Source organism: Symphodus melops (assembly GCF_947650265.1).
Source record: "Symphodus melops genome assembly, chromosome: 11".
Classification (NCBI taxonomy): Eukaryota; Metazoa; Chordata; class Actinopteri; order Labriformes; family Labridae; genus Symphodus; species Symphodus melops.
The window spans coordinates 21,947,887-21,972,902 of NC_136701.1; the positions used below are offsets into that span (position 1 = coordinate 21,947,887).

General features: G+C 40.5%; 1 protein-coding gene across 1 annotated transcript; it reads right to left on the minus strand.

The window, feature by feature from the left end:
• Positions 1-1,085: 1,085 nt before the first annotated feature.
• Positions 1,086-21,373, minus strand: pld2 (phospholipase D2). The gene is made up of 24 exons (XM_079355791.1): positions 21,035-21,373; positions 16,584-16,747; positions 16,337-16,464; positions 15,609-15,751; positions 15,360-15,453; positions 13,915-13,980; positions 13,772-13,830; positions 13,421-13,666; positions 13,160-13,303; positions 12,989-13,072; positions 12,372-12,450; positions 12,170-12,280; positions 11,882-12,079; positions 11,605-11,761; positions 11,376-11,494; positions 10,843-10,956; positions 8,908-9,012; positions 8,276-8,364; positions 8,002-8,115; positions 7,563-7,609; positions 7,161-7,295; positions 6,415-6,568; positions 6,121-6,238; positions 1,086-5,034 (listed from the first exon to the last, which is right to left on the minus strand). Exons 2-24 carry the CDS (start codon positions 16,714-16,716, stop codon positions 4,810-4,812), a joined length of 2,862 nt encoding a protein of 953 aa, XP_079211917.1. The 5' UTR covers positions 16,717-16,747; positions 21,035-21,373; the 3' UTR covers positions 1,086-4,809.
• Between the last annotated feature and the right edge of the window lie 3,643 nt (positions 21,374-25,016).

Here is a 25,016-nt window from a genome sequence, read left to right on the forward strand (position 1 = left end):
TGTAAATTAGGTCTGATAAAAAAACGTTTTTTTGTTATGTATTGTTTTAGTTGTCTGGTCTTTAAGTTTTTAATGTGTCTTTGACTGTGAGTTCAGCAGCTGTGAGTGTAATGTCCTTTACAGGGTTAATAAAGTGTGTATATATATATATATATATATATATATATATATATATATATATATATATATGCTCTCTGTCTGTCTGTCTCATCTCCAATCTGCAGCATTCTTAGTGAATATTTTGCACTAACATTAAGACTCATCTCACTCTTTAATTCTTTCTTTCCTTGATGTTGCTTTTGTTTCTGCCATCATGACAAATCTATAATTTCTCTTGTTATTTTCCCATAGAGGCAGGCCTCACTTGTCTCCAACAGATCGTAATGCAATATTCAATAATGCATGATTATAGTTCAAGAGCTCAACAGAATAAATTGATCGGCTATCACTTAAAAAAAAAAAAAGATGCCTATAACCTGATGATTAGAGTTCTTTTCAACATTGAAGCATTGGATGACTTTAATTTATTCATTTCCCAGAAAGAAGGCTTTTTAAAAATGTATATTTTACATGATCACCGGTACAACATAGAGGGTGCTCCTTTCGTTTCATTAACTGACACTAAACTTTCTTTACACGTTTATGAAGACCGATAAAGACCCCAAAACTTCTCCTGCAGACCCTCCAACAAAGACTCAGACCCTCACACCACATTAAGACCTTCATAGAACACCAAAACACCCTTTTCCATCCTATCAACATCTTCACCAATCAGTATCATTCCCTCGTCCCCTTTGTCTCCCTCTCTTCTTTACCTCGTTTCTTACTTTATGTTCTTTATTTATATTTTGGATTGTTTCCTCGTTCTCTTTGTTAAAGTCTCTGTATACTTCTATAGTCTATGCGTCAGCATTTGGCAGTCTGTCCTGTCCTCCTACTCTGTTTAAACTCCATGTTTAGTGTCGTCCTGCACTACAGTTAACAATGAATAAATACAGACCCACAACTAATAGCATTACAAACAGTGTCTTCTGACATAAACACAGTACTCTTAAAGTTTTTAAATCAAGGCAGAGAAAAGAAAATTCAATACAAAACTATTTTATTGAGAAAAGCAAAGTAATACACAGTAAAGCACACGCTGTTTACAACTATACTAAGTGAATAAAGTAAAAACATTTATAATATTTCTTCTCCTGAGTGTTAGCCTAAACATAATATTTTGATGTAATAACCTTGATGTACAGAAAAGCATACAAATCAGTTAACACACAGTGACTGTTATGGATTAAAGGGACAGGCTAAAAACAAGTTATTATCAGTGTTATTTACATGAACCTGTTTTGTAATGCTGGCTCTTACGGTCATAAAAAATCTAAAATAGTTTCATAGAAAAAGTACAAGGTCACTTTTAATTAAAGACATTTCAGTGGAAACCATTAAACAGAGACAAGGCAACCATTCAGTGTTGTTTCAGAGAGGCCAGAACGTCCTCCGCTTGTGGTGTGCAAAGACTCATTAAAGTGAATAGTTCTGCAGCATGGCGTTGCACCATTTTTAAAACACAGATGGTCTCTCTGAGTCCTCTGTGAGAGGTGCTTCATGTAGCGTAAGGCAGCATTCCTGTGGGATACTTATCATCTGTCACATTCATGGACAAGTTTGCACTGAAACCACACAGGTAGTGTTGATGACTTGTGGGCCGGTCTCCAAAGGCCGTGAAGCAATCTGTACGCAATCTCTGCCATCGCTACGACCGCTTCCCACTTATCAAGAGTTTGAGCTGCATGACAGCGTGATCATGCCATGTAGATACAGGCCTCTCTGAAAACATGGCACAGTCCTTCATTTGCATCTCATATAAATCTCAGGCGAGAACATGATGGAAGAAAAGGTTGAGAATATGAGACATTAAGCCCCATTCACAAAGACCAGAAACAACATATCGTCTGTCTCTCTGCTGGTGATGGAACAGAAGCTTTACAAAGGCACTGAATGAACAGGGTGCCGTGTGACTAACTATGAAAGCATAAAGTGGTCTCAGAAACATTGCACAGTAAAAAGTGAGGTTAAAGAAAGCTCTCGTCTTGGTCTGATTCCTTTCACCAAACGCCTGTTAAATAGTCAAGTGCATCCAGCAGATATATCATCATCATCGTCTCGACATAAAGTGACAACTCAGCGTTTGATCTGTTCAACTCTTGCGTGACATTTCCAAACTTTCAAGGGCCCTTGGTTCATCACTGGTCCACTGTCACATCGTTCCAAACTGATCAACAGATTTTCACGGCTCAGTAAAGGGAATTAGCAGAAAAAAAAACAACATTGTAGTTTGACATCCTGGACTTATTCGTGTTTCTTAATTGAGACGAAGAAGTAATGCTATGCTAAATTCATTTATTTATTGTGAGGACGTACAGTATCTACTTTGTATTTATTCTTCTGTTGTATTGGATTTGATAATCTGTTCCTCTTACATCAACATTTCCCTGTTTGGCGTCAATAAAGTACACCTATATATTGATTTTAAAAAGTAGACAATTCTTTGCATTTTAAGATGAAAAATAGGACCTAACGCGCGATAACGCTCTAACCGTGGGAGTGACTCGCTCCGCTGTGTGAGACCCAGCAGCCTGCCTGTCTACCTGTTTTTAGGGCTTTTAGTTGTTTAATTGCCTCGGTAAGGTGTGAAACTGAATGGTCACTCTGGGATTCATAAACGTGTCTGAGTCTGAAGACAAAGCTCAATCTAACACTTATGTAAATGTAATGCACTCGAGCAATTGTTTGCTGTGAGTGCATTATTATAGGGCAGATATTCTGGACATTTTATGGCACCTGGACACAGAACTGTGGACGTAATCGAGAAACGCTTTGTCAGAGCTGAGTGGATAGAGGAATGTTCTGTTCTGCAGACAACACGGTTAAATAATAACTCACTTGGTTGTCATGGCGACTTTGAAAGAGAAAATGCAACAATTAACGGTAAATCAGCCTAACAGCCTTTCATTATCTCGTCCTGCTTGTATTTCACTCCCACCTTTTCCCACCTGATCTTGTATCCAAAAACTATTCAAATGATTTGGCGTCCACAGAAATCGTCCGTCCTTTTCTCTCTCTGCGTATTCCCGTCTCTTTTCCCCAAAACACCATCATGATTTAAGACGTTATCAGTATTCTTCTTTTCTACCCTATCCAGTCTGTGTTTCAGCTCCAATCCAGTCATCTCTTTATATCCGTCACCATAACAACCACAAATGTTCTGACAGATTTGCTGGCACTGCAGTGAGAGGTGAAGCCTCAGAGGGAGAGGGAGGGAGAGGGAGAGAGAGAGAGAGAGAGAGAGAGAGAGAGAGAGAGAGAGAGAGACAGAGCCTTCCACCTAAAAACCTTGCACCAGTAACTGTACACGATGTTCCCAGATCATGTGAGATGCTAGGTTTCCAATACAACCTCACATCCTCACTGACTCATACATTCATTTGTGCTTTTTTTTTTCTTTTCACTCGCGTCGGTTCAGATTGTGCTGAAGAAGTTTCTGGAGCAGACGACGAGAACAAACTGGCAAATACAGCTGATGAACCTACTGTTCTTATAGATAATCCTCATAAAATCAACATTTTAGTGGTTATGTTCAGACTAGCTCATTGTCAGTCACAAAGACGGCACAAAACATCAAAAGCTCTATTCACAACAACAAAAGTCCTGAAAATGTTTTTTTTCAGGGTGGACTGCATGTGTGAATGCAAACGGCTGCATGTTTACCCCCCTGACTTTATCCAGACAAGTCATGGTGAGCTGATGTGTGAACACAGCAGGAGATATTCAGAAAAAAATCCCTATGAGCGAGGGGTGGGTGGGGGTCGTGAAGTTTATATGATGTAACCAGGGTCATCTTTGTAGACGTAATGAAGCTGCTTCATATTATTTTCTGCTCATCGCCGTGTTCTTCTCCACTCATTGGTCGATACTTTAAACACGTCTAAACACACAGTATGTTATATAAAGGGTGAGCTACAGCGCTACGTTGCTTTTCCTGCCATCTTGGATACGTTGTAAACTTTACACTCTGTACGTTTTACACCGTATTCAAGTTAGTTCAATTAAAACTAGACTTAAAAAAAAGGAGTAAAAATGTTAGTCTCACTAAAGTCATTCTAAATCGCATTTCTTTAACACACCTACTGTAGATTATGCAGTTTGGGATGGATCTTGCATGAACACCTCAAACATGGAGAAAAGGACGCAGGTGTCCATAGTGCTCACACATGGCTTTGAAGGTAACACTTCAAATAAAGGTCATAACTAGTTGCTTATTAGGATGCTAATTAGTAGTGTACTGGCTTCTTATTAGTCATTAGTAAGCACTTATTATGTGATGTAATAAGTCAAGTAGAAGATGGTCTGAAAGTAGTCGTCAGACTTCTGTGAATAAGTGGATTCTGGCCCGGGACTTGTGTTGTAGGACTAATGAATGGCCTAATCAAGCTAGAACTGTAGCTCACTACAGTTACTACGGTAACTACAGCAGCATCCTTATGATGTCATCACCGGGCTCCTGAGATCCCCCCCTCCTCCTGATCAACGGGGGAAATCTCCCACAGCGAGGGTCATGTGTGAAAGGGCAACTCGGGGAGTTCTGAAACGTTCAGGAAGTCATGTGTGTGAAAAGGTCTCATGAGTGATATCTTTGCCTCACGTATTGAAGAGCCAGTGCTACAACTACTTTAGTGTGCTGTGCTGACCATGTGATTACGGAGCATGTGGTACAGCAGCCCTTGAACTGCCACGTCGTGGTCTGAGCTGTGCTTACGTCCACAGCCCGACAGGAGCCATGCCCTCTTTGGTGCCCAGAGGGGGTAACAGATTCTCCTCACACAGGAACCTCAGAGGGAAGTGAACCAGCAGCCCTCTGATGGCCTTCAGCTCCTCTGCAGCCTTTTCAGGGTCTGTGTCGCAGAGGCGCTCCTCGCTGGAGTACTCCTTCAGCAGCCGCATGCTGTGGACCATGTTGTACGGCAGGCATTTGAAGACCTGTTTGCAAGAAGGACACAGCAGCCGAGGGATCAACAAAAGATGAAACAATAAATCTATGGATGAAATCAATTCTTTAACGATGGCTTTGTGTGCTTTGAAAGGTCACACCTAGAGATCAGAATCAACCTGAGGACATTAAAACGGATTTTTACAAGCTGTTTATTAAAGACATGAAGGTCAGAGAGGCTTTATTTGGATCGATGGTGTGATATTATTGAGGAGGAGGAGTTGAGATACAATCAATGAAATATACACAGAGGGCCTGGTGAATATTTATGTAGTGTAGTTTTAAGTACATACACAGGTTTACATGGTCAAGACTACGCCTGCCTGGGGCGCTCATGGCCTATATATAGTCCTCCAGGTAGGCGGCCAAGGTTCAAATCCATCCTGTGGCTCCTTTCCTGCATTCACTCTCTCTCCAGATTTCTTACCCACCCCCTAAAAAGGACTATTTCAGCCTACTTGGGGACCGGACAGGATTACCCAATAATGATAAAGACAGGTTTTATCATGGCTGCACCAAGAGATTGTCAAATTATGGAAAAGTACATCCTGTACAGATCTTTAAAAAAATGAATGGAACTGATGATATAGGGGGTCTGGTGACCTCGCCTGGGTTTGAATCCAGCCACTCTCTCTCTTCACTCTAACACTATCTACTGAGGAACTGAAAACATTCATTTTTACAAGAGCCTTGTCTTAAAAGAAAAACACTGCTTTTAGATCTTGTTTTATGCTCAGGTTCTTAACTCTGCCTGATTTTAATTGTTTGACTTTTGCAACTGTTTTAATGGTTTTTATGGTACTTGTAGCACTTTGACATTTTCTTTTAAATGTAAGGTGCATTACAAATAAAATCTTATCTTAATAAAATATTATTACTGTCCTGTGTCTCTAAAAAAAGAGAGGGCAAATCTTGAAAAAGGAAAAAATATATAGTAAAGACATAGTATAATACAAACAGCGATAACAAGAATGTTAATAAGCTGTTTTTTCTATTTTAGTTGTTCTGGCGGTTCATATTTATCACTGGACTTTGGATATCTTATAATGAAAAAAAAAGAAAGAAAAGTTTGTCACCTGGTCATAAATGATGGCATTCTGTTTAGCAGCTGCGTTCCAGACCAAGAAGAAGAAATCGTCACTGATTGGATCTTCAATGTTGATGCTGGGGTCTGAAGAAGCACCAACAAGGACTCTAGAGTTGAACATTTAAACAATGCAAAGATTCAGTTTATTTTACATATTACAACATGGTAAAAGTTCAACGTTTATAATTAATCGTATAGTATATTTTTCAGGAGGTTTTCATCCTAGGCAGGATGTACACCTCTATTAGAAGTAGAATCATCTCTGGAGATGCACCGTGCCCACCTGAAACACTCTTTGCGCAGAGCGAGTGTGAGGGGTCCCGCCTGGTACTCCTCCCCGCCCATGACAGACGGGACCCTCTCTTCATCTTCCACAAACACAGCCATCTCACTGTCTCTGCTGCCCAGCATGCTGCGGTCGTTGATGTTGGCAGATCCTGGAACATATGTGGGAAGACCAGGCGTTTACAAGCTTTTATTCAGAGGCACCATGATGACAAAACTAGTAAAGCTCCAAAATCACAGCAGAATTAAATACACAATCATATCAGACGGACGTCTCCTTCTGAATGAGGGATGCTCTACAGGTTTGACCAGTTTCTCTACATGTTTGTGCAGACAAGGAGAGTAAAAATAAGTAATGTAAAATAAATTAAAAACAATGTGAAAGACTGAAACTAAATATGATCTGAAATATGGCATAGTAGAGTAAAACAATGCAGAACTGACTGATAGGAATCAGTAAGAAATGTTGGTTTTGTAACAGAAGGCATGTGCTTTTTTTTAAACTATAGTGAACATGTTGAAGTTGTGACAACTTTGTAATATTGGCTTCTAGTAAACTGAAATCTCGTCCTTGTGTGATCTTCACAAAGGAAAAAAAGAGGATAAGAAAACATTAAATATCATCCTTTGATTAACTCATTTTTTAAAATGTGTTCACTTGGAACGTTTTAATTAACACCAGTTTCCTTAAAGGGAATTTTGGAGGATATAAATGAGGTTTTTTTTTTGCTGTTTATAACCCACCAATAATATAGCAGCGGTCATCAGCAATGAGGGTCTTGCTGTGAACGTAGATGAGCTCTGTGACGAGCGACTGGGAGAGCTGGGCGTGTGTCCTCAGGCCGCAGAGTGAGATGTATTCAGTCCACTGGTCCTTAACTGGAGGAGCAAAACAAGAATCCAGTCACTTGTAAGACATCATGTTAAAAAGCACGGAAAATTTAGTAAGAAACTCACATAAAAGGTATGGACTGTAAAATGGATTTGAAAAAAGACGAAGAAGACAGTGGTGAACATGTAGAGAGGTGGGAAGATTTCAAGCTTCTGTTTAAAGGTGAAATAAGTGGAAAGAAAGACATCGGTGTTAGAATGAAAAGAGGCGGTACTTTGTGACATCAGACTGTTGAGATGAAAAACAAAACTAACCTTCACTAAGTCTGGACAGGATGGAGTGCTCCCCTCGGCACATGGTCCTACGTAGGACAGTAAAAAACGATTCAAATGACGACAAGATCGACTGCATAAAAAAGATGGACGACATGATCGCAGCATAACAGTGAGGCCAAACACATCTGCTGCTCCTTCTACTGACTGGCTGCAGGATGGTTTCACATGTTTAACAATTCTTTGACCAGACCTTGAAAATATCAAATGACACTACATGTGAATCTCTAAACATGAGCACAAACAGGAGGCGGAGAAAAACGATTTGAGTATTTGCAACGCCACTCGGAACCATTTTGAACTTGTCTGTAAAAGTGGGTGAAGGTTCAGAGGTTGTTAATTTCCTGTGGTTGATGTACGTTAAAATGCTTACTGTGCTGGGCTGAGTGCAGCCTACAAATTGGAGGAAAAAGGCACTTACCTGTAAGTGAAGTGCAGAATAGCTTGGATGGCATTTCCACCGCCTGCACTGATGTCTCCCTCGAACCCAGGAAGCAGAGGAACCACCACGAACACTCTGTACTTCTTCTGCTCTCTGCAGGAGACACATCGTGAACACACACCTGGTCACTCATGATTCTATCCTGCTTTATTATTTACGTGAAACTGCTTTGTGACTTCAAGGTTCAAGAATGTGTGAACAAAACGAATGAAGTGCCACATATGTGAATCTAGTAAGAATCTTAAAAGCAGACCTGTGTGCACGCAAGATCCGCTCCACAATTGCATCACCGATCCCGTTGTAGACAGTTTTCCCATCGGCGCAGCTGATGAAGAACTGGTTCTGAGGGCAGAGAGAAGGCAGATGGTGGCTCAGTATGCGGTGGGCTTAAACAGGCAGGTAGCTGGCAAGAAGCGTCTGAGCTGTGATTGAATTCAGACTCAAGTCTGGACACACATTGGCTACAGAAACTCTCAATGTGAAAATATTATGTTGATGGCATGTGAGGTAAAATCACACACTAAAAATAGTTCAACTCATAAATCATTAAACTTATTTCTTTATGTGTCAAAGCTCATTTTGTTTTAATACGAAGATGTTGCCACTTAAAACAACACAAAAGCTCCTAAGGGTCTGTTCAGTTTCCTTACCTTTATTTCTTCTCAAGGTTAGATGTGACGTAAAAAAAACTAAGACGCAGAAGTAGCAAACAGAGCTAAAGAGTCGGCTATACGACACTATAATGAGAATATTTGCTTTTATACAAAGGCTACATGCAGCAGTCACAACGTCACTCCTCCTCCCATGGGCCTAAGACTAAAGCAGTCTTAGGTCATGTTGATGTTAGGAATATGGGATTGATTTCACACAGTCTTCCTGCGTTACCTCGATGTAGATGTAGTGCTCGCTGTTCTCGATGGTGTGGATGTAAGCGTTGAGGATCGAGCTCTCACAGGTTCCGGTCGACCAACGATCGGCAGAGCGCAACACCTGAAAGAAAGGACACAAAAACATCATGTCACTTAATGTGCTTCGATTATCACACCGCATTCAGTGTTTCCATCATGGCACCTGTGGTTACATTAAGAAGACATGTTTCACCTAAACTCTGATCTTTAGTTCTTTTCTCGGCTGATTTTATTTCTGCCATGTTGTGAAAATATTATTATTGCAGTAGAATCAGTGACAAGCTCTTTGCAGAAAAATAACCACTGATATCCTTTTTTTTGGTAAATTAACTAATTGCCCTTAATACTAAAAAACACATTTCATTCCCTATGTATACTGTATTGAGATGTTAATAAACCTTTTTGTTTACACATTTTGATCAGCTCGTATCACATTCAATAAGATCTCGATGTAGAACTGAAATAAATGAAAGATAAGTACAGATTCTGAGTGCTCATTAATCTAATGCAGCAACATTTGACTTCTACTCTGCATATGTGGTTACTCTGTAAGCTCTCCGGCTCCAGGATCAACCACACCTGATAGGCATAATGGGGAGCGAGGTTTAGGGTTACAGGTCAGAACACACAAAAGAATAAAAAACACACACAGCAAAATGTATTGTTGGGAAAACACGCACAGCCCGAAAACGTCAACAGCAGATAAACGTGAACGAGAATAACGATACTGGTACTGAGAGAAGGTTTTGTGCTTCTCCTTTATTTTATGAGCTAATATGTCAGGTCTTTTGAATTTATTCTGTCAGGCAGTGAATAATAACTGATGGCTGTGTCTTTACAAAGTTACATCACGTATCGTCTACTGAATTACTTTTTCCTAAAATCAACAGAGAAAGAAGTCCTCTAGTTGTGCTTCAGATCCTTTTGTGTTTTTTTTCTTTGTCCACACACCATTTCCCAAAGTAAATAAGATGCTTCCACTCGTCCCTCCTAACAAACTCTGCCAGTGCATTTGTTTTCTCTGGCTTTAGCGGAGAGGATAAACATGTTGGAGGTGATTTTTCTCAACAGGATTTACTCTTGTTCCACCATCTGCCGTTGCAAAAATAAATAAATAAATCAAAAAAACTCTGAACGCTCTAGCTGCTCTTCAAAAGCTAGAACAGCATCTCTTTGTTGTATTCTACAGAAACATGTGAATTGCTGCTTGATCTGTGTGTTGCACAATGTAAAATGAGGAAGAGTAGGAACAAGCAGGGCCTTTAAACCTACTTGGCAATGGTCTTGGTCGGTTCAGTGATTGAAGGACTTTCACGAATGTCTGTCATTGTACACAGAGTTTTTTGTGTTGTCATCATTTGTGTGTGAAGGTTGTGTTTCTGTGCAGAGGACAGCTTTCTGGCTGCTTTCGAGTGTACAGCGTTTTGTTATTCTGTCTTCAAGGCTCGGCGAGCTTGTTTTACAACTGGCCACTGTTCTGCAGCAGGGCTGCCACCCACGGTGAACAGAGAGTCTGATTTATCTGGCACGCTGACATCACGTGGGAACAGTCTTTGTATAACAGACTGTACGCACTTGTAAAGGCAAAAGAAACACAACATTAACCAAATAACTGCACCTGAGAGAGAAACTTACAATGCACTGTGACAAGAAAGACACAACCACACCGCTGACAGAACTTTTATGAAGCTAAACGTCATGATTTATATCGCTTTAGATAGCATGCGGCTGCATTTAAATAGGGGCAGTAGAGTCATCGTCTCTCAACCGGAAGGTCGAGGGTTCGATCAGCAACATGTCCTTAACCCTGAATTGCTCCCCCTGCTCTGTCAGGGTATATGCAGTTCACTGCTCCTGTGGCCGAACGCTTGGTGAGTTCACACATGTTGTGAATTAATCCAGGCATACATACCTGCACTTTGGCCTTTGTGGAGCCAGGCACAGTGTATGTGAGGTTGTCAGCAGTGCAGTGAGACTTGGGCAGGAGGTACGGGTAGAAGTCGTCCTTGTACTTGTTTTTAAAGATCTGGAAAAGACAAAACAAAACGATTTTTTTTTTTTTTTTTAAACCTTCCTGTGAGTCACTCCTACAGAAGCATCGTCCTAGCATCCTCTGTAAGTACCTGAGTCAAATCAAAAAAAGGGTTATCACAGAAGAGGCTGGGAAGAATAGCACTTCCATAGATAGAAATCTTATTACAAGTCTCAGACTATTTATTTTGAGTTAAATGAGATCATTTTTAGTTCAGGACAACTCGACACCTCCAGATGACTGATGCAGCTGAATTAGATGAAGCCACTGATTCAAGTTGTGTATCGTAGACTGGAGCTGCAAGATGACCACAATGTTTATAATCATATCATGCTTATTCAGGCCAAATCCTACGATCTAATTCAGGCAGCTTTCGTCAGACTGAACATTTGAAGATGTCCTCTGAGTCTAACCTTGGTGAAGTTCCAGCGCTGGATGAAGTGACGGGCCACATCCCTGGCAGCTCTGCCATGAACAGCCGCAGACAGATCACGCCACGGCATGCGAGGAACTTGAGTACGGTCGATGTTATCTGCAAAATATAGGGAGCAATCCTTTTTAGCTCCCAGACTGTGTGTGTGTGTGTGTGTGTGTGTGTGTGTGTGTGTGTGTGCGATACTGGGAGAGATTTAGATAATTCACCTTCAAACGGTCTGTCCAGTTGGACCCAATCTTTCCTGATAAAGTTGCTGTAGTCTTTGCCAAGCCACAGTTTAGTGTTGCCAGTCAGATCCCCGGGGTCCTGCTCTGCTTGCTTATCTGGTTCAGGGGGTTTTTGACCCTCAGCCACACCATTGTCCTAGTTGACAGAGACATCAGTCAGTGTGGAGAGTGTGTACATTCAACGCACACTGGTTTAGGAACAACAATAAGCAAATAATCAGAGACCACAGAAGAGCTATAGAAGACTGTTTTTTACCACAGTATCTGGTTTCAGGGCCTCGTCTGCCTTCTCCTTCAAACCCAAGTCAGTTAGCCGGTACTGACTGTTGTCCCACCTCCCAAACGCCAGGTCAATCCCCCCCACAAAGGCTACTGTTTGGTCAATGGCCACCATCTTCTCATGGTGAGCCCACAGGAACACAACGGCGGAGACGTGGTCAGGATGACGCATCACCTGACAGACATGAGCGGTTCAGATTGTGAATACAAGATGTCGTGTTTTTGTAGTTTGCTAATGAAATCACGTGAGGATGTCAAGGCCGACCTTGATGTTGGGGTGCATGTTCATAAGAGTCCTCTTGCTGTGCTCGCTGTTGATGCCGAGGGCCATCTCCACCTCTTTGTACAGCAGGACGCACACTTTGACTCCTTGTTCCTGCATGGACACGTTCATAACGCCAGGTTTTAGTCAAATTCATTTTGATTAATTAAAAAGAAAAAAAGAAAAAGACAGAGAGCAACTCTACCGCTTTGCGTTTCAGTATATGATCCAGACGCCAGTAGTTATCAGTCGCTGGTCTCTTGAGGAAAACTTCAGGGCTGAGCCTGTGAGACATAACACACAACATCTTATTTACAGCAGCAAAGAGCATGTCCAGATGTTTTGACTTATGCAGGGCACGTATTACGTTGTTTGCACATTCCTTTTCTATCTCTACCGTTTGAATTAACACAAGAGAATAGCAACATAAACGTCTCTTTAGCTTGGCTAAATATGTAAATATGTATGGACAAAGTTATAATAAACAGCACTTCAAAAAGGTCATGCAAACTCCTGCACTAAAAAATATAAAGATACAGTTTGTATAGGCACTTTTTCAGCACCAAAACATTTCTACATAGTTTACAATGAAGAATATTTAAAAGGAAATATGCAACAATGACATGAAATTCAAAGCTATGAGCAGCCTGTTTCTCAGGTAAATCACAGTTTCAGCTTTTGGCATGACACCTCTGGTAGCCAATCAGATTTCAAGGAGGGTCCAAGGCACAAAAAAAAAAACAACCCTTCAAAGCAGAAATGTCTTTCACACGTAGCTGAAACAAATCCATGTCACAGTTTGAGGGTTTTGTCGATTCTTACCACCAATCTGTGATGAAGATTTCCTCCTTCGCTTGTTCAAGCGCATCAGCCAGGTCTGCAAAGTATCCACTTCCATTCACATACCTTCAAACAAAAGCCGGGCAAGTTAAAGACACGGGGAAACATGTTAAAACAGGCAGCTGCTTATCTAAGGTTGTTCACATTTCTGACCACTTAGTGAGCATGTTTTCTCTCGGCGGGGCAAAGCCACCAAAGCGTTGCACTTTGAGAAAGTCACAAGTGTCTGCCAACCGGTTGATTTCATGACTCCACCAATGAGTCTGTCTATAGCTGCTGCATTTGATGATCAGGCTCCTGAAAGAAAAACAAACAGGCCAGGTATGAATCACAAAGACAACACAACCCCAGACTTCAATGTGAGCAATATTGTGGAGATCTGAGTGTACACACTCAAACACACAGCTGACCTACCGAGCAAAGTTCTCAATGCAGACTCCGTATTTGGTGTCTGTGTAAGCGCGGCCGACTTTCACTTTGAACTCGGGGTCAAACAGCAACACAAAGTTGATGCTGCCGTTGTCTCTGTTCATGTACAGCAGGAAGGAGTCTTTCACCACCAGCCAGCGCCGGGACCAGCGGAAACAGATCTGATGGTGGCCGATGCAGTTCAGGCCTTGAATCCGGTGGCCACCTGACCTCTTGGAGATGGGTCCCTCCCTGAGACAAGTTGACATATGTTACATATCAAGTCTCTCCCACGTACTTCTTCATTTCCCCTGTTTTTCCCCCCCTGTAACACACACTCTTTAAATGTTTGCTTACAAGCCTTTGGGTCCAAGATCAGTGACAAAGGACAGCGCACCCACAGAGAGGAATTCAAGCTGTAAAAAGAAGAAGAGAAACAGTCTTCATACCGCATTAGGTCCACTTTCATTCTGTGTGTTAGCTTGTTTTAAAGCCGTTACCATGCTGTGATCATTCCGACAAAACACATTCTCCAGCAGACCGTTCAGGTACTCTTCAAGGTATTTCTGCAACAAAGACAATAGAAAAAACAACATTATATTGATGTGAAAGTAGGAATATTATGAATGCAACTGGACTAAAACTGCAAAACCATACTTTGTTTTTTAAATGTTCTAAAATCATTTTGACCAAGAATCATTTTCCTGCATGAATAAAAAAAGTGTATTCACACAAAAATAGAATTTAAGGCTATTTTATTGCCCTGTAATATCATGAGAATAGCAGATCACTGTAGTTCTTAAGCTGACAAGGGCACAGCAGGTCCAGCCATACAACATAACCTGCATATTTTTCTCTAGTTAAAACAAACCACCTGCATCATCAATCAACGACCTGGATGTCAGAAGCTGACCCTTGTATGACCTTTGAGGTCCACATTAAACATGTGCAAGAAGTCTCTTTATCCCATCACTCACTCCCACAAGCCGCCCACGCCGTTATCTCCTCCAGGCTGGATTACATGAACTCTCTACTCAGCCAGAGCCTCCAAATACTGAAATATGTTCAACGTGCACAAAAAGAAGAGTGCACACTAACATCCCAGTTAGCAACATCTGTGTCCAGCTCCCAGAACGAAGATCGGTACAACAGGGGATCAGGCCTTTCCGGTCTTCCTCCCCTTGTTTGTGAAATTCCCTCCCTGACCAGCTGAGGGAATGACAGACTGTTGATTTTCTTTTTTTTCTTTTTTTAAGGACACACAAAAAATGTCTCTTTTAAAGAGCTTGTACTTGTGGCATCAGTGGCTTAGTGGTTATTTTGTGCCCCCCGTGTACAGAGGCTGTTGTCCTTCAAACAGATGACCCAGGTTCAAATGCAATATGGCTCCTTTTTCTCTCTCTCCCGCCCTGATTTCTGACTCTATTCACTGTCCCGTCTCTCAATATGCAATATGACGCTTTTTTGCATCACATGAAGAAAACTTTCAAGCAAAGAAAAACACATTTTTCTCGTCTCAGGGCAAAATGAGGGTTGGATTCACGACCATTCAACACTACTACCATGTTTCTAATGATACACAGCTTCATGCAAATGGGTGAAGTATCCCTTTAAGGCATACAAAGCCCCAAAATAAATCTTCCTCTTGATGGAAAAGACTTGACCTCTCTAAACAGTGAAGATGCATCTTTTGTGTTATTTTTTTTTTTTTAGCTCTTGTTATGCTCATGTTTTTATTATTGTAGCACTTTGAGATTTATTTCAAATTCAATGTTCAAATATAGCAAACAGACAAGTGGGAGCACTTCACAAAATTGCTGTTTTCGTTGCATGTCATAAATAAAGAGACTTAAATATTGCTGATGGAATCACTCTGCAGGAATTGAATGTGTATCCACAAGGGCTGTGCTATGAATACTTCATATGGACAGAATTAGTCTGATACCATTTTGCTTGAAGTCCTTCTGGTGCGTTCAGTCCCATGCAGGCTGGGCATTTCCTCTGACATGGCTCTCAGCTGCTGCCTGTCCTTTGAAAACCTTTGAGAGAAATTTGAATATTCAAACAACTCAGTGTTGTAAAAATCTGAAAAGAAAAACTCACAGCAGCCTATCACTTAGCCTTGTATTGCGTGCCTGTCAAGACAGAGAGATCTTCATTTGCATGATTAAGACAAACAGAGGGGGACGCTAACCTTCCCAGAGGCAGCAAGTGAATCATCATCTTGTGCTTGTAGAGGTCTCGATGCAGCTCCTGGAAGTGTTTGTACTTCCTCTTCACTGTCCAGTGGAAATGTCCGTGTGTCAGCCGTACTGTGTACAAGGTTCCCACACGGACCTGGAGGATATTATTGGAATAATTCACATAACCATGATGGAGAAAAATCAAAAACTTCAAATGATAAACAGGCATCCGATAGTTTTTATGACTTATTTGCTTCCAATTCAATAAAAATAAAAAAATCACATGAAAATAAAGAAAGCAAACACTAAGCTGTCAGTATTTAGCTTTACTAATCTCTGTACATTCTTAAGTGTGTTAGAAAGGAAAGGCAACATGTGACGCTGTCTATGGGTCAGACGTGGTGCAGTCACGCAATAACACAACATCTAAAGCTCTTTAATGTGAACGCTCATGTTCAAATGTGACATGGACGTTTAAGAAGCACGGCATGAATCTAGATAAAATGTAAAAGGCAGACATGTTGTCATGAAAGGCCCCAGTAGTAAAACAAGGCCTCACATCTACAGACGTGTTCTGTCCTCTCACGGCCTCTACGCCTGAAAGAAGTCTCAAAGCAGAGAAACGCCACGTGTGACGACCAGGATACGTCTAAATCTGAACGACACGCTCTGTTTGCTGGCTATAAAACTACAAAGGAAATGATTTTATTTATATGGAAGTACAGATTTAGAGGTTCACCTTAGAGCGAGTTGTGTATTTCTCCGTGTTGTCCACTTTGCATGTAATAGGAGTACCAGGCATTAAGTACGGCACTCCCTCCTCTTTCAGCTCAGGAAGATGATGCACCACAAGGAAAGGCCGACCGTCTGTTATTAAGAAGATGAAAGCTGTGTTAATGGAGTTCTTCTGATATAGCCGTTAGACTTTTAAAGGGAAGCTCATATGATTACTTTCATGTATTTATTAAAAGGGAATCCTTTCTTACCGCTGCTTGACATGAGGCCATCTATCTCGTCTGGACTCAAGTTGTAGATGTCGTGCATGAAGCGCCTCCTGCCCAGATTTTGGGCCGCTGAGCTTTTCGCCACCGGCTCGATCACGTCCTCTGGACTCGCCATTGCGCTGTTGCTACACGCCCCAGCTGCTCTGCTGCAAAGCGAGAGAGGAGGGAGTTTTACATTCATTGTATGTTTGTTTTTGCTGTTTGTATGTTTGTGCACAGAAGTAAACAGAGAAACCTCCGACCACAGGCACAAAGGCTGTGGAACTGTCACAACAGGCGTCTGAAGTCTCCACGAGTGTGTGTCGTTTAAAGAGTGATCAAACCCGTCTGTTTCAGAACACTAATACAAACACGTCTTCTCACGAAAGCATCATTCGTTAAGTACAGGCTTTTCATTGCAATGGCTGTGAAAACAAGAAATCTGGCGACTGGTCTTGAAGGATGTTAAAGCATCCACATTAGAACTTTCTTACCATCACTCTCAGGGAGACGACCAAAAGAGTTGCCGGGCAGAAAAGCAGCTATTAGCAAATACTGCCATGCTGAGTCTTAATGAGGGCCATAAAAAAAGAACATGTGCTACATTAATACAATCTGAATCTCTTATATTCCATTATCTTCCCATGCCATTACCACAAATTGGCTTGATAGAAGCATAAAGTTACCATTTTTCTCTGAGGTGTAGTTGTGTTTTTCTTCTTTCTTTTTCTGATAGTTGGATGTCGCGTGTGTGTTTGTCTTTCTGCATGTTTTGATCAAAGAGTGCAATGACGTGTCTGTGCTGTTTCTGTTTTTAACTGTTAATAACATTTTATTGTTGTGAAAGGTGCTCTATAAATAAATAACTTATTTACTTGCTACTCTGAACATTTTCAAACAACTCGTCAAAGGTGTGTGGCCAGAAGAGTCTCATCATGTCTTCAAGATTCTGTATGAACTCAATAAAAAGTCTGATTACTTGTGTGTCAGGATACCAGGCCAATAAAGCGGATTTGTGAAATCTGTTAAATTTACTTCAACTGAAATGAATCAAATCTTCTCAAGTCCTGCTGAAAGCAATGAATGACAATGTCAGCTGTGCAACTCGAGTGGCTGGAGATGCAAAGGAAAACAGCAGCTCTTTGACTGATCTTGAACCGGCTGCAGCAGCATGCTGGTGCAGTGAAATGTGCAAAAATAGAATCAGAAGTAGACTAATGATAACACACCGTGGTGCCATATCTGACATGTCGGTGAAATAATCAGCACAGCACAGTGAGTGTAATCCTGAAGGAGCGGGACGTATCTGGATCACACAGGAAGAAGAACAACTCAGCATCCAACCGGTCAAAATGACGTCATTAAACAAGAACTGCTGTTGAAAATGCCCAATAAAATCAGACAAACAGAGTGTGGAAGCACTGCAGGCGTTACAGGATGTTCACCTGTTGATTGGGCATAGTTCACTCTGCGACACACACGGAGTAGACCACACAGAGCACAGGGTGTGTGTGTGTGGGTGAACCCTTTGGTGAAGAGTGTGGGCAGATAGCTCTGAATGTTTCCTGGGAAATGAGGGGGGAGGAGAGGGAGGGGCAACTTGGACGTGAATGCCATTTTTTTCGTGTCTGGGAAAGGTGATAAGGAAAACCACAACATGGAGAAAAAAAAACAACTCAAAATTGAAAGTAGCCAGCAGTTTAAGGCAGCCATATATTAATTAAGAAAACATCTGATTAACTTTAGAATAATTCAATGACTTAATGAAACTTTGTTTTATAAAATGATCCGTTAACTTTAACGTTATAGCTGCAGGAAAAAGGAGTCGAGGCGGAGTATAGAGGAACAGGTTAAGGCAGGAGGCAGAGTGGAACACTGGGTGGGTACATCACCGTCACTATTGGCAGGATCCAAACACTTGAGGAGTGGCTCGAATCACAAAGGACAAGTAACACAAAACAGCAACACAACAAGCATCTGCTGGGATCAATGTTAAGAGTGTTTCAGATGGACATTTCTATGGTTTTCATTGTACACAGTCAGCTGAGTCCTGATAAAAGGGTGTCCTGGTGAAACTTTAGATCTGAAACACAACAGGCTGTACGCAAGATGTCAACTCTTGAAATGAGATGATTTTAGTGGAAAGATGTAATATTGAATGGCTGTTTTTTATATTAAACCATAAGAAGGAGACATTGTGGTAAATACTCTACAAGGTGTTTGTATTCAGGTCATGATAGATGTCATGGAGGCCATAGCTGCCTCATCGTTAATGGTTATATTACAAGCTGATGCTATGTGTCCAGTTATACTGAGAGGAGAAAATTCAATAGCATATTCATGCTCTTTTTGTTGTGCCTATACAAACAAAGATGTATTGATCGTTTAGTTTGATTTTCTTTTTAAAGGGATAATTAGGCCATTACAATACAGCTGCAGAAAATCACTCGACTGGGATTTTCATCATCCGGTCCAGAAGTGATTGATTCATTCCCAGTAGGACTGATCTTCAACACATGTTGTTGTGATTCCTAAGAAACAAGAAACCTAACCATGTGTTGCTTCACTAAGAACAATCATTTGTTATCTATTATTTCTTTCAAGCCCTTTGTCTTAATGCCTCAGTGTTTGTGGATAGTGACACTGAATGCTAATGTTGGCTAAACACTGTTTTCCCCAGTAAGGGCTCTGTGATCTGTTGAGTGCTTGAAAAGTGAAAGTATTTTTTTTCTCTGATTGGTCTTCACTGTGAGATAAAAAAAAAAAAATAAAATAAAAAAAACCCAGCGAGCTGCTACTTGCCTTTACTCACACATAAAGTGCAGTACAAACCCGCATGCATGAGAAAACTAAAAACTGATATAACAACCTTGAACTAAGTACAATCTTTTCACACAGTCCACAGAAGAGCGATTATCTTGAGTCACGCCAACCTTCGAAGGAGGGACAAGATTTTCTTGTTTTCAATCATTGGAGAGAAACGTCCACGCCGTTTGCTCAATCACCCCACACTAACACCCACTCAGTCTCTGGATGTTGGACTTGGGAGATCTCCAACTTAGGAAGTCCAGGTCGCTTAATTAAAAAGCAGTCCTGACTTTCACAAAGATAAAGCAGATACAGTTGAGATGATCAAGCGGCACGCAGGATGGACAGTTTTAATTAGTACTGTCTACGTTCTCTGATAATCCAAACATAAACCTTGATAAACATGTAATCTACTGCCGACCACTTTGAGTTCTCATCTTGCTGTGGGGTGCTCAGGGCGGGGTCACTGTCCTTTTATGTCACTGCTGGGTGTGGTTACAGGTGAAACAGCAGCTCTTTCAAAGTGTGAAGCTTTAATAAGCGAGCAGAAGACGGTTATTCTGCTCAATTAAGATGTATTCTTTAATAGCTGGCTGCTGGTTGCAGAGAAGATGTTTCATGCGTCTAATTGTTGCTAAACTGATTTGAAGAAAATTTAGTGAAGTATCGGCATCAATAGACTCTCACCTGAACATGTTCTCATTCATTTATTATTAAGTAGTCATTGTGATCCTTACAGAAATGTGTTTCCATCAGTAGTTTATTTAAGGGGTAAAAGTTATATGTAGTGTATTTGACTTTAAAGAAAGTGTTTGTCAAAGAATTAGAATTTATAATTGAAATTCAATTAGAATTTATTTTTTATACAACGTGTGCATGGGCCCTTAACATGATACTGAGATGCAAAATAAATGGCATCAGACACAACAACTTCCTGACTGATTGTAAGGATGTTACTATGTGTCATATATTCCAAAATGACTAAACAAACAGTGATGAGTCAACTCTTGGTGCTGCCCTCCGGATGTCCCCCAGTCCGCACAATAACTGCTTAAAATACCGACTCTTTAAAACTCTTTGTGATGTTTCACCAAACTTTTAAATCAGTTTAAGTAACTTAAATCTAGAAGAAACAAGGTTTTAATCTGTGTCGGGGGTGTAACTGCTCTTTTTTGATAGTTGAGAAAGAGTTAAAAAAAAAAAGGGCCTTATAATGTGATAGGCTACAGCTCCATCTTTCTTCAGTAAAGCCTACTCCGCAATTTGTACATTTCTTAATCTCACCCGCTGAGATATTAAATTGTGGTGAGGTCCTTTTTACTTTTTGGATACCAAGGTCACTCACCTCTCATAGTGAGGGTTAAAAAATGCTGAAGGCTCAGTTTTGTCGTCTCCACCCAAACCATGGTTTCCTATAACGCCGCATTCCTCAAAGACTCTACTACACCCAAACTCACCAAACTGCGACACAAATGTCCCTTTAACATCACGCCGACTGTATCTGTATGTATTTGGTTTTTTTTGTCTAAAAAGTAAAAATGAAATCTGCAGCTGGACTGCTTCATGTCCGTCGGCAGTGCTGCTTCAGCTCTGACAAGAGGAGAGAAACATGCGTAAAAAGTTCTCAGGCCTGTAAATGTACTTACTCTCAGTTTAAAACAGCACGCGGCTCAGCACGCGCAGCAACTCCACCCGCGCGAAGGGAACAAAATGATGAAAAAAACAAGACATTCAGGTTAAAAGTAATGTTTCATTGTATTCCAGGCTGTGTGTTTTCTTAGTGGATAGTTCATTAGTATTCCCCCTGTAGGTGATGCACAGTAAGTCCCTCCCATTCGGTGTCCAGTGGGACAGAGTATGGAGGAAAAAACGTCAAGGAAATGTCTTGTGTCAGCTCTGTCGCAGCAGGAAAGGGACGATAAGCACCCATTTACTTTTCCACGGCTTGAACCGGATTTTAACACAAATCACGTGTTGTGCCTTTATTGAAAAAAAACCCCCCTAACAGTATGGTGTGTTTTAATGTTTGCAGACGAAAGCAGCACCGAGACAGGAAGAGATCACGTGTTGAGCCGTCTGACGCTGCTACAAGTCAACACACATGAGAAGAACATTTCCTACTGAAGCCCATACATGTTGCATACCATACAAGAATGTATAGGCTATGGTAGATATAAGGGGCTTGTCAGTGCTTGCATACTGGGTAAGAATGTAACAAATAACGTCACTCACTTATCATATCGCGAGATTTCATGTAAGCCTTCACCAAGCTTCAAAACTAAACCTGAAAAAATTACGGCAAGGAATGTGCCTCTTTCACGGGAACAACATGTGTGCATATGTGGCAGGTAAGCTGGAAAACATGAAATACAATTTTCTTCAACACATTAAACGAGAAGAGAAGGGCTGACTGAGATTAAGTCCTTTTCCACACACACATACATTTGTGATGTAAACTACATCATAAATAAAAATAATCAGACCAATGGCTTCATAGCATAAGTCAGGTGCAAATTTGCCTACCATTTTAATGTCACTGAGTCACTAGATAACACTTGCAAAACCAGTGTGCACAGCAATTTTACAACAGAAACAAAACTCAAATAGAGAGGATTGCATATGTTGACATTTCCATCAATGTCTTTGGAGCCTTTCTTTAAATGGGTTGATGATAGAGGGCTGCAGAGACTTTCTAGACATTTAAGGCTCCTGACATTAAACGTTGTTTGACGTCAGTCAACCTCACATTCTGTTTTTAAAAAGTAGTATAGTCTAACAGGTAATCCAACCAGACTTACTGTTGAAGGCCGATCCTCATGCTGTGGCCCCTTGTTTCTGTTTGTCAAAACTCACTAATTATTTTTTACTCATTGTAATTACCAGTGCCCTTACATCACACTGGAAAACGAGTTTGTTCTAGTACCCCCCTCTCAGATCTCTCACATGAGTTCCATGTGTATTAATATATGTCGCTGTGGTTCTTGTCCACATTGTCCTGGTGAGCTTGTTGTCAGCACAGAGATATTGCACAAGACATGAAGCTATGCAGATGAACTGACTTATTTCTGAGGAGAAAGGTTTTACTAAGGTGGTTATAGAGGATCATCAGATGAGTACTTAAAGGTCCACAGTAAATTTAAAATATATATATATGATCACAGTTTAAAAACCTTCATTGAACTTGTTGACTGATTCAACAGCTATGAACTTGTTTTAATGAAACCAAAGGTGCAGCTGATGTAGTACATTTATTATACCACATGGAGGTGTTAAATCCCACTACAGATATACCAGAGATTTCATATTAAAAACCCAATTCTCATTGACCTAACCATGTGTTTTTGACACAAATAAATGTGTATATGATGGCTCTATTTGGTGGACACCAGACTTTTTGAAGATCTTGGAAATCAAAATCATTCTCACTCGCCCTTTTCTCGGGCTCAGACTGGGTGAACTCCAGATTTTACTTCAAGACCAGTCAAGACCACCACTGAAATCTATTTCTCATGTCTTTACTATGATTAGGAGGAAAACAACCCCTGATAACAAATAACTGCAATTCATTCACAATGATCCCCCTGTTAAGGCTGCAACCTTCTTTGTGTTTTTGGGACTGACTTACCTGCTGTACATGATGAGGATTTTTCATCTTGTCTTGGTCTCTGTTCAGTCTCACCCACCCTGCCCTCTTAATGAGCTTGTTTTCTTGTAACCTCAAGAAGAAGTATTGCACAAAACATAGGGCTGTATAGGTGAACCAACTTATATGTGAGAGGAAACATTTGACTGAGGTGGTTGTAAAATAGTCTCTAATTAGATATAAGTCCAGCATTAAAGCTACCACTGAACAATATGGTGAAAATAAAAAAACCTCTTTCATGCTACCTACAGACCATCTGTTCATTTTGAGGAAAAAAGGAAGTTGTAGTACAACTTCAGACCACATGGAGGTGTTAAACCACACTACCAAAAGAAAAATAGGGATTTGAAATAATTCACAACTGCATGTCACTGACCAACAATGATGCTCTTAAGGTTAAATAAACATTATCAGTGACTCAACCCAATGCTAAACTACACTTTAAACATATGTCAGCATTGCATATGTTAAAACATAAAGTTACAAAACATGATGACTGACTTTTTTCCTCCTGAACAAAACCCGAGTTTTAATCAAACACAACTGCAACAAAAATGATGAAGTGGAAACATGTAACTGATGTAACAAAATGCATTATTATCAGGACATGATTACTTATAAGTCAACATTATGACTTAAAACATTTCAGCTGTTTGTTTCTGAAAGTTCCTGAAAACGACTGTCGAAGTATATTTACACTTGCATACTTCTGTAGCCACCATGTTGAGCAAAAGGCTTTGACCTTATGACCTTGATTAAGTTTAATTTCAAAACTGTGGCAGTGCAATGAATTGCGGTGTGTTTTTGCCCTTTTTCAGGGGTCTTACTTATAAAATCCTTCAATGGCTTTTGTCTAATCCAGCTCAGGAGAAGACCTAAAAGGTGCAACAATATCAGACCTGTTTCCAAAGCTCAAGAGATGTGGCAATGGCTATCACATGTAACATCATGAAACAGCTGTGACATATGACGCTCTTATAAGTCATATACAAAGTAACTGCTTCTTCTCATTTTTAATTTTTCTGGCCGAAACAGATCAATCTGTATTCACTCATTCTCACAGTGTCGGCTATTGGAAAGAGACAGTCTTGAATGACATTCCTCTTTCAGATTACATGACAGGGAGCATGTCATGGACAGCACTCATGCACGATTATTGTTTGTTTACTAAAATTACAAGTGTAAACAGGAAGTGACATATATTACTCCTCATTGCACTGTCCAGATACAAGATCATCTGACTGCTTTGAAGGCTCCTTCAGTTCTGATTCATCTTTAATAAATTCATGCATTCACACTTCAATTGGAAAAAAAGTTTATTTTTTGTGTCTTTTGACTGTTGTTAAAAAATATTCTCTATGAGTATACATTTTTGGTACAGACACGTCTCTCCTCAAATAAAATAACCCTAAACAGCCGAGAGCAGGAATAAAACAGTAACACAATGCATGTTTTGAGAAGACAGGATATCATGTTATAAACTGAAAACCATTGTGGTAAATAGAAGCAACCTTTAATCTTTATACAAACTCTTTCAATAAATATGCTCCATTCTCTACAGTCAACTCAAAAACGTCAAACAATTATATCCAGATGGTGCTTTTCCTGCCTCCATTTTAAAGACAGAACAGTGGACCGATTCAGAAACCTGGGAGAGAGAGAGAGAGAGAGGGAAACAACATGCAGGAAAGAAGACACAGGAGGATCCCAGGCCCTGTGGTGCCCAGAGTCAACAGGCCTTGCCTGGGCCCCCAGCGTTTATTTTAACTGTATTTACCTTCGATATACACAAGTCAAAACAGTATTGTGTTAACATTATTAGAATAGGTTAGATTATCGTGCATTTTCCAGTGTTGAAAAACCCAGTAAATCCAGAAGAGAAGATTTGGGACACATATTACTAATCTGAGAGTTCTTGTCAAACTGTGTTCCCTATCTGTAGTACAGTTCAGTATAAACTTCCAAAGAGACTGAGAGAAAAAGGC

Excerpts from the sequence above, each read along its gene's own strand:
- pld2 (XM_079355791.1), bottom strand. The coding sequence starts at position 16,716 with ATGGCGAGTCCAGAGGACGTGATCGAGCCGGTGGCGAAAAGCTCAGCG. Across the intron at positions 13,073-13,159 it reads GAAAACATGCTCACTAAGTG|GTATGTGAATGGAAGTGGAT; the intron begins GTCAGAAATGTG and ends TTTTGTTTGAAG. Across the intron at positions 9,013-10,842 it reads CCACAAAGGCCAAAGTGCAG|GTGTTGCGCTCTGCCGATCG; the intron begins GTATGTATGCCT and ends CCTTTCTTTCAG.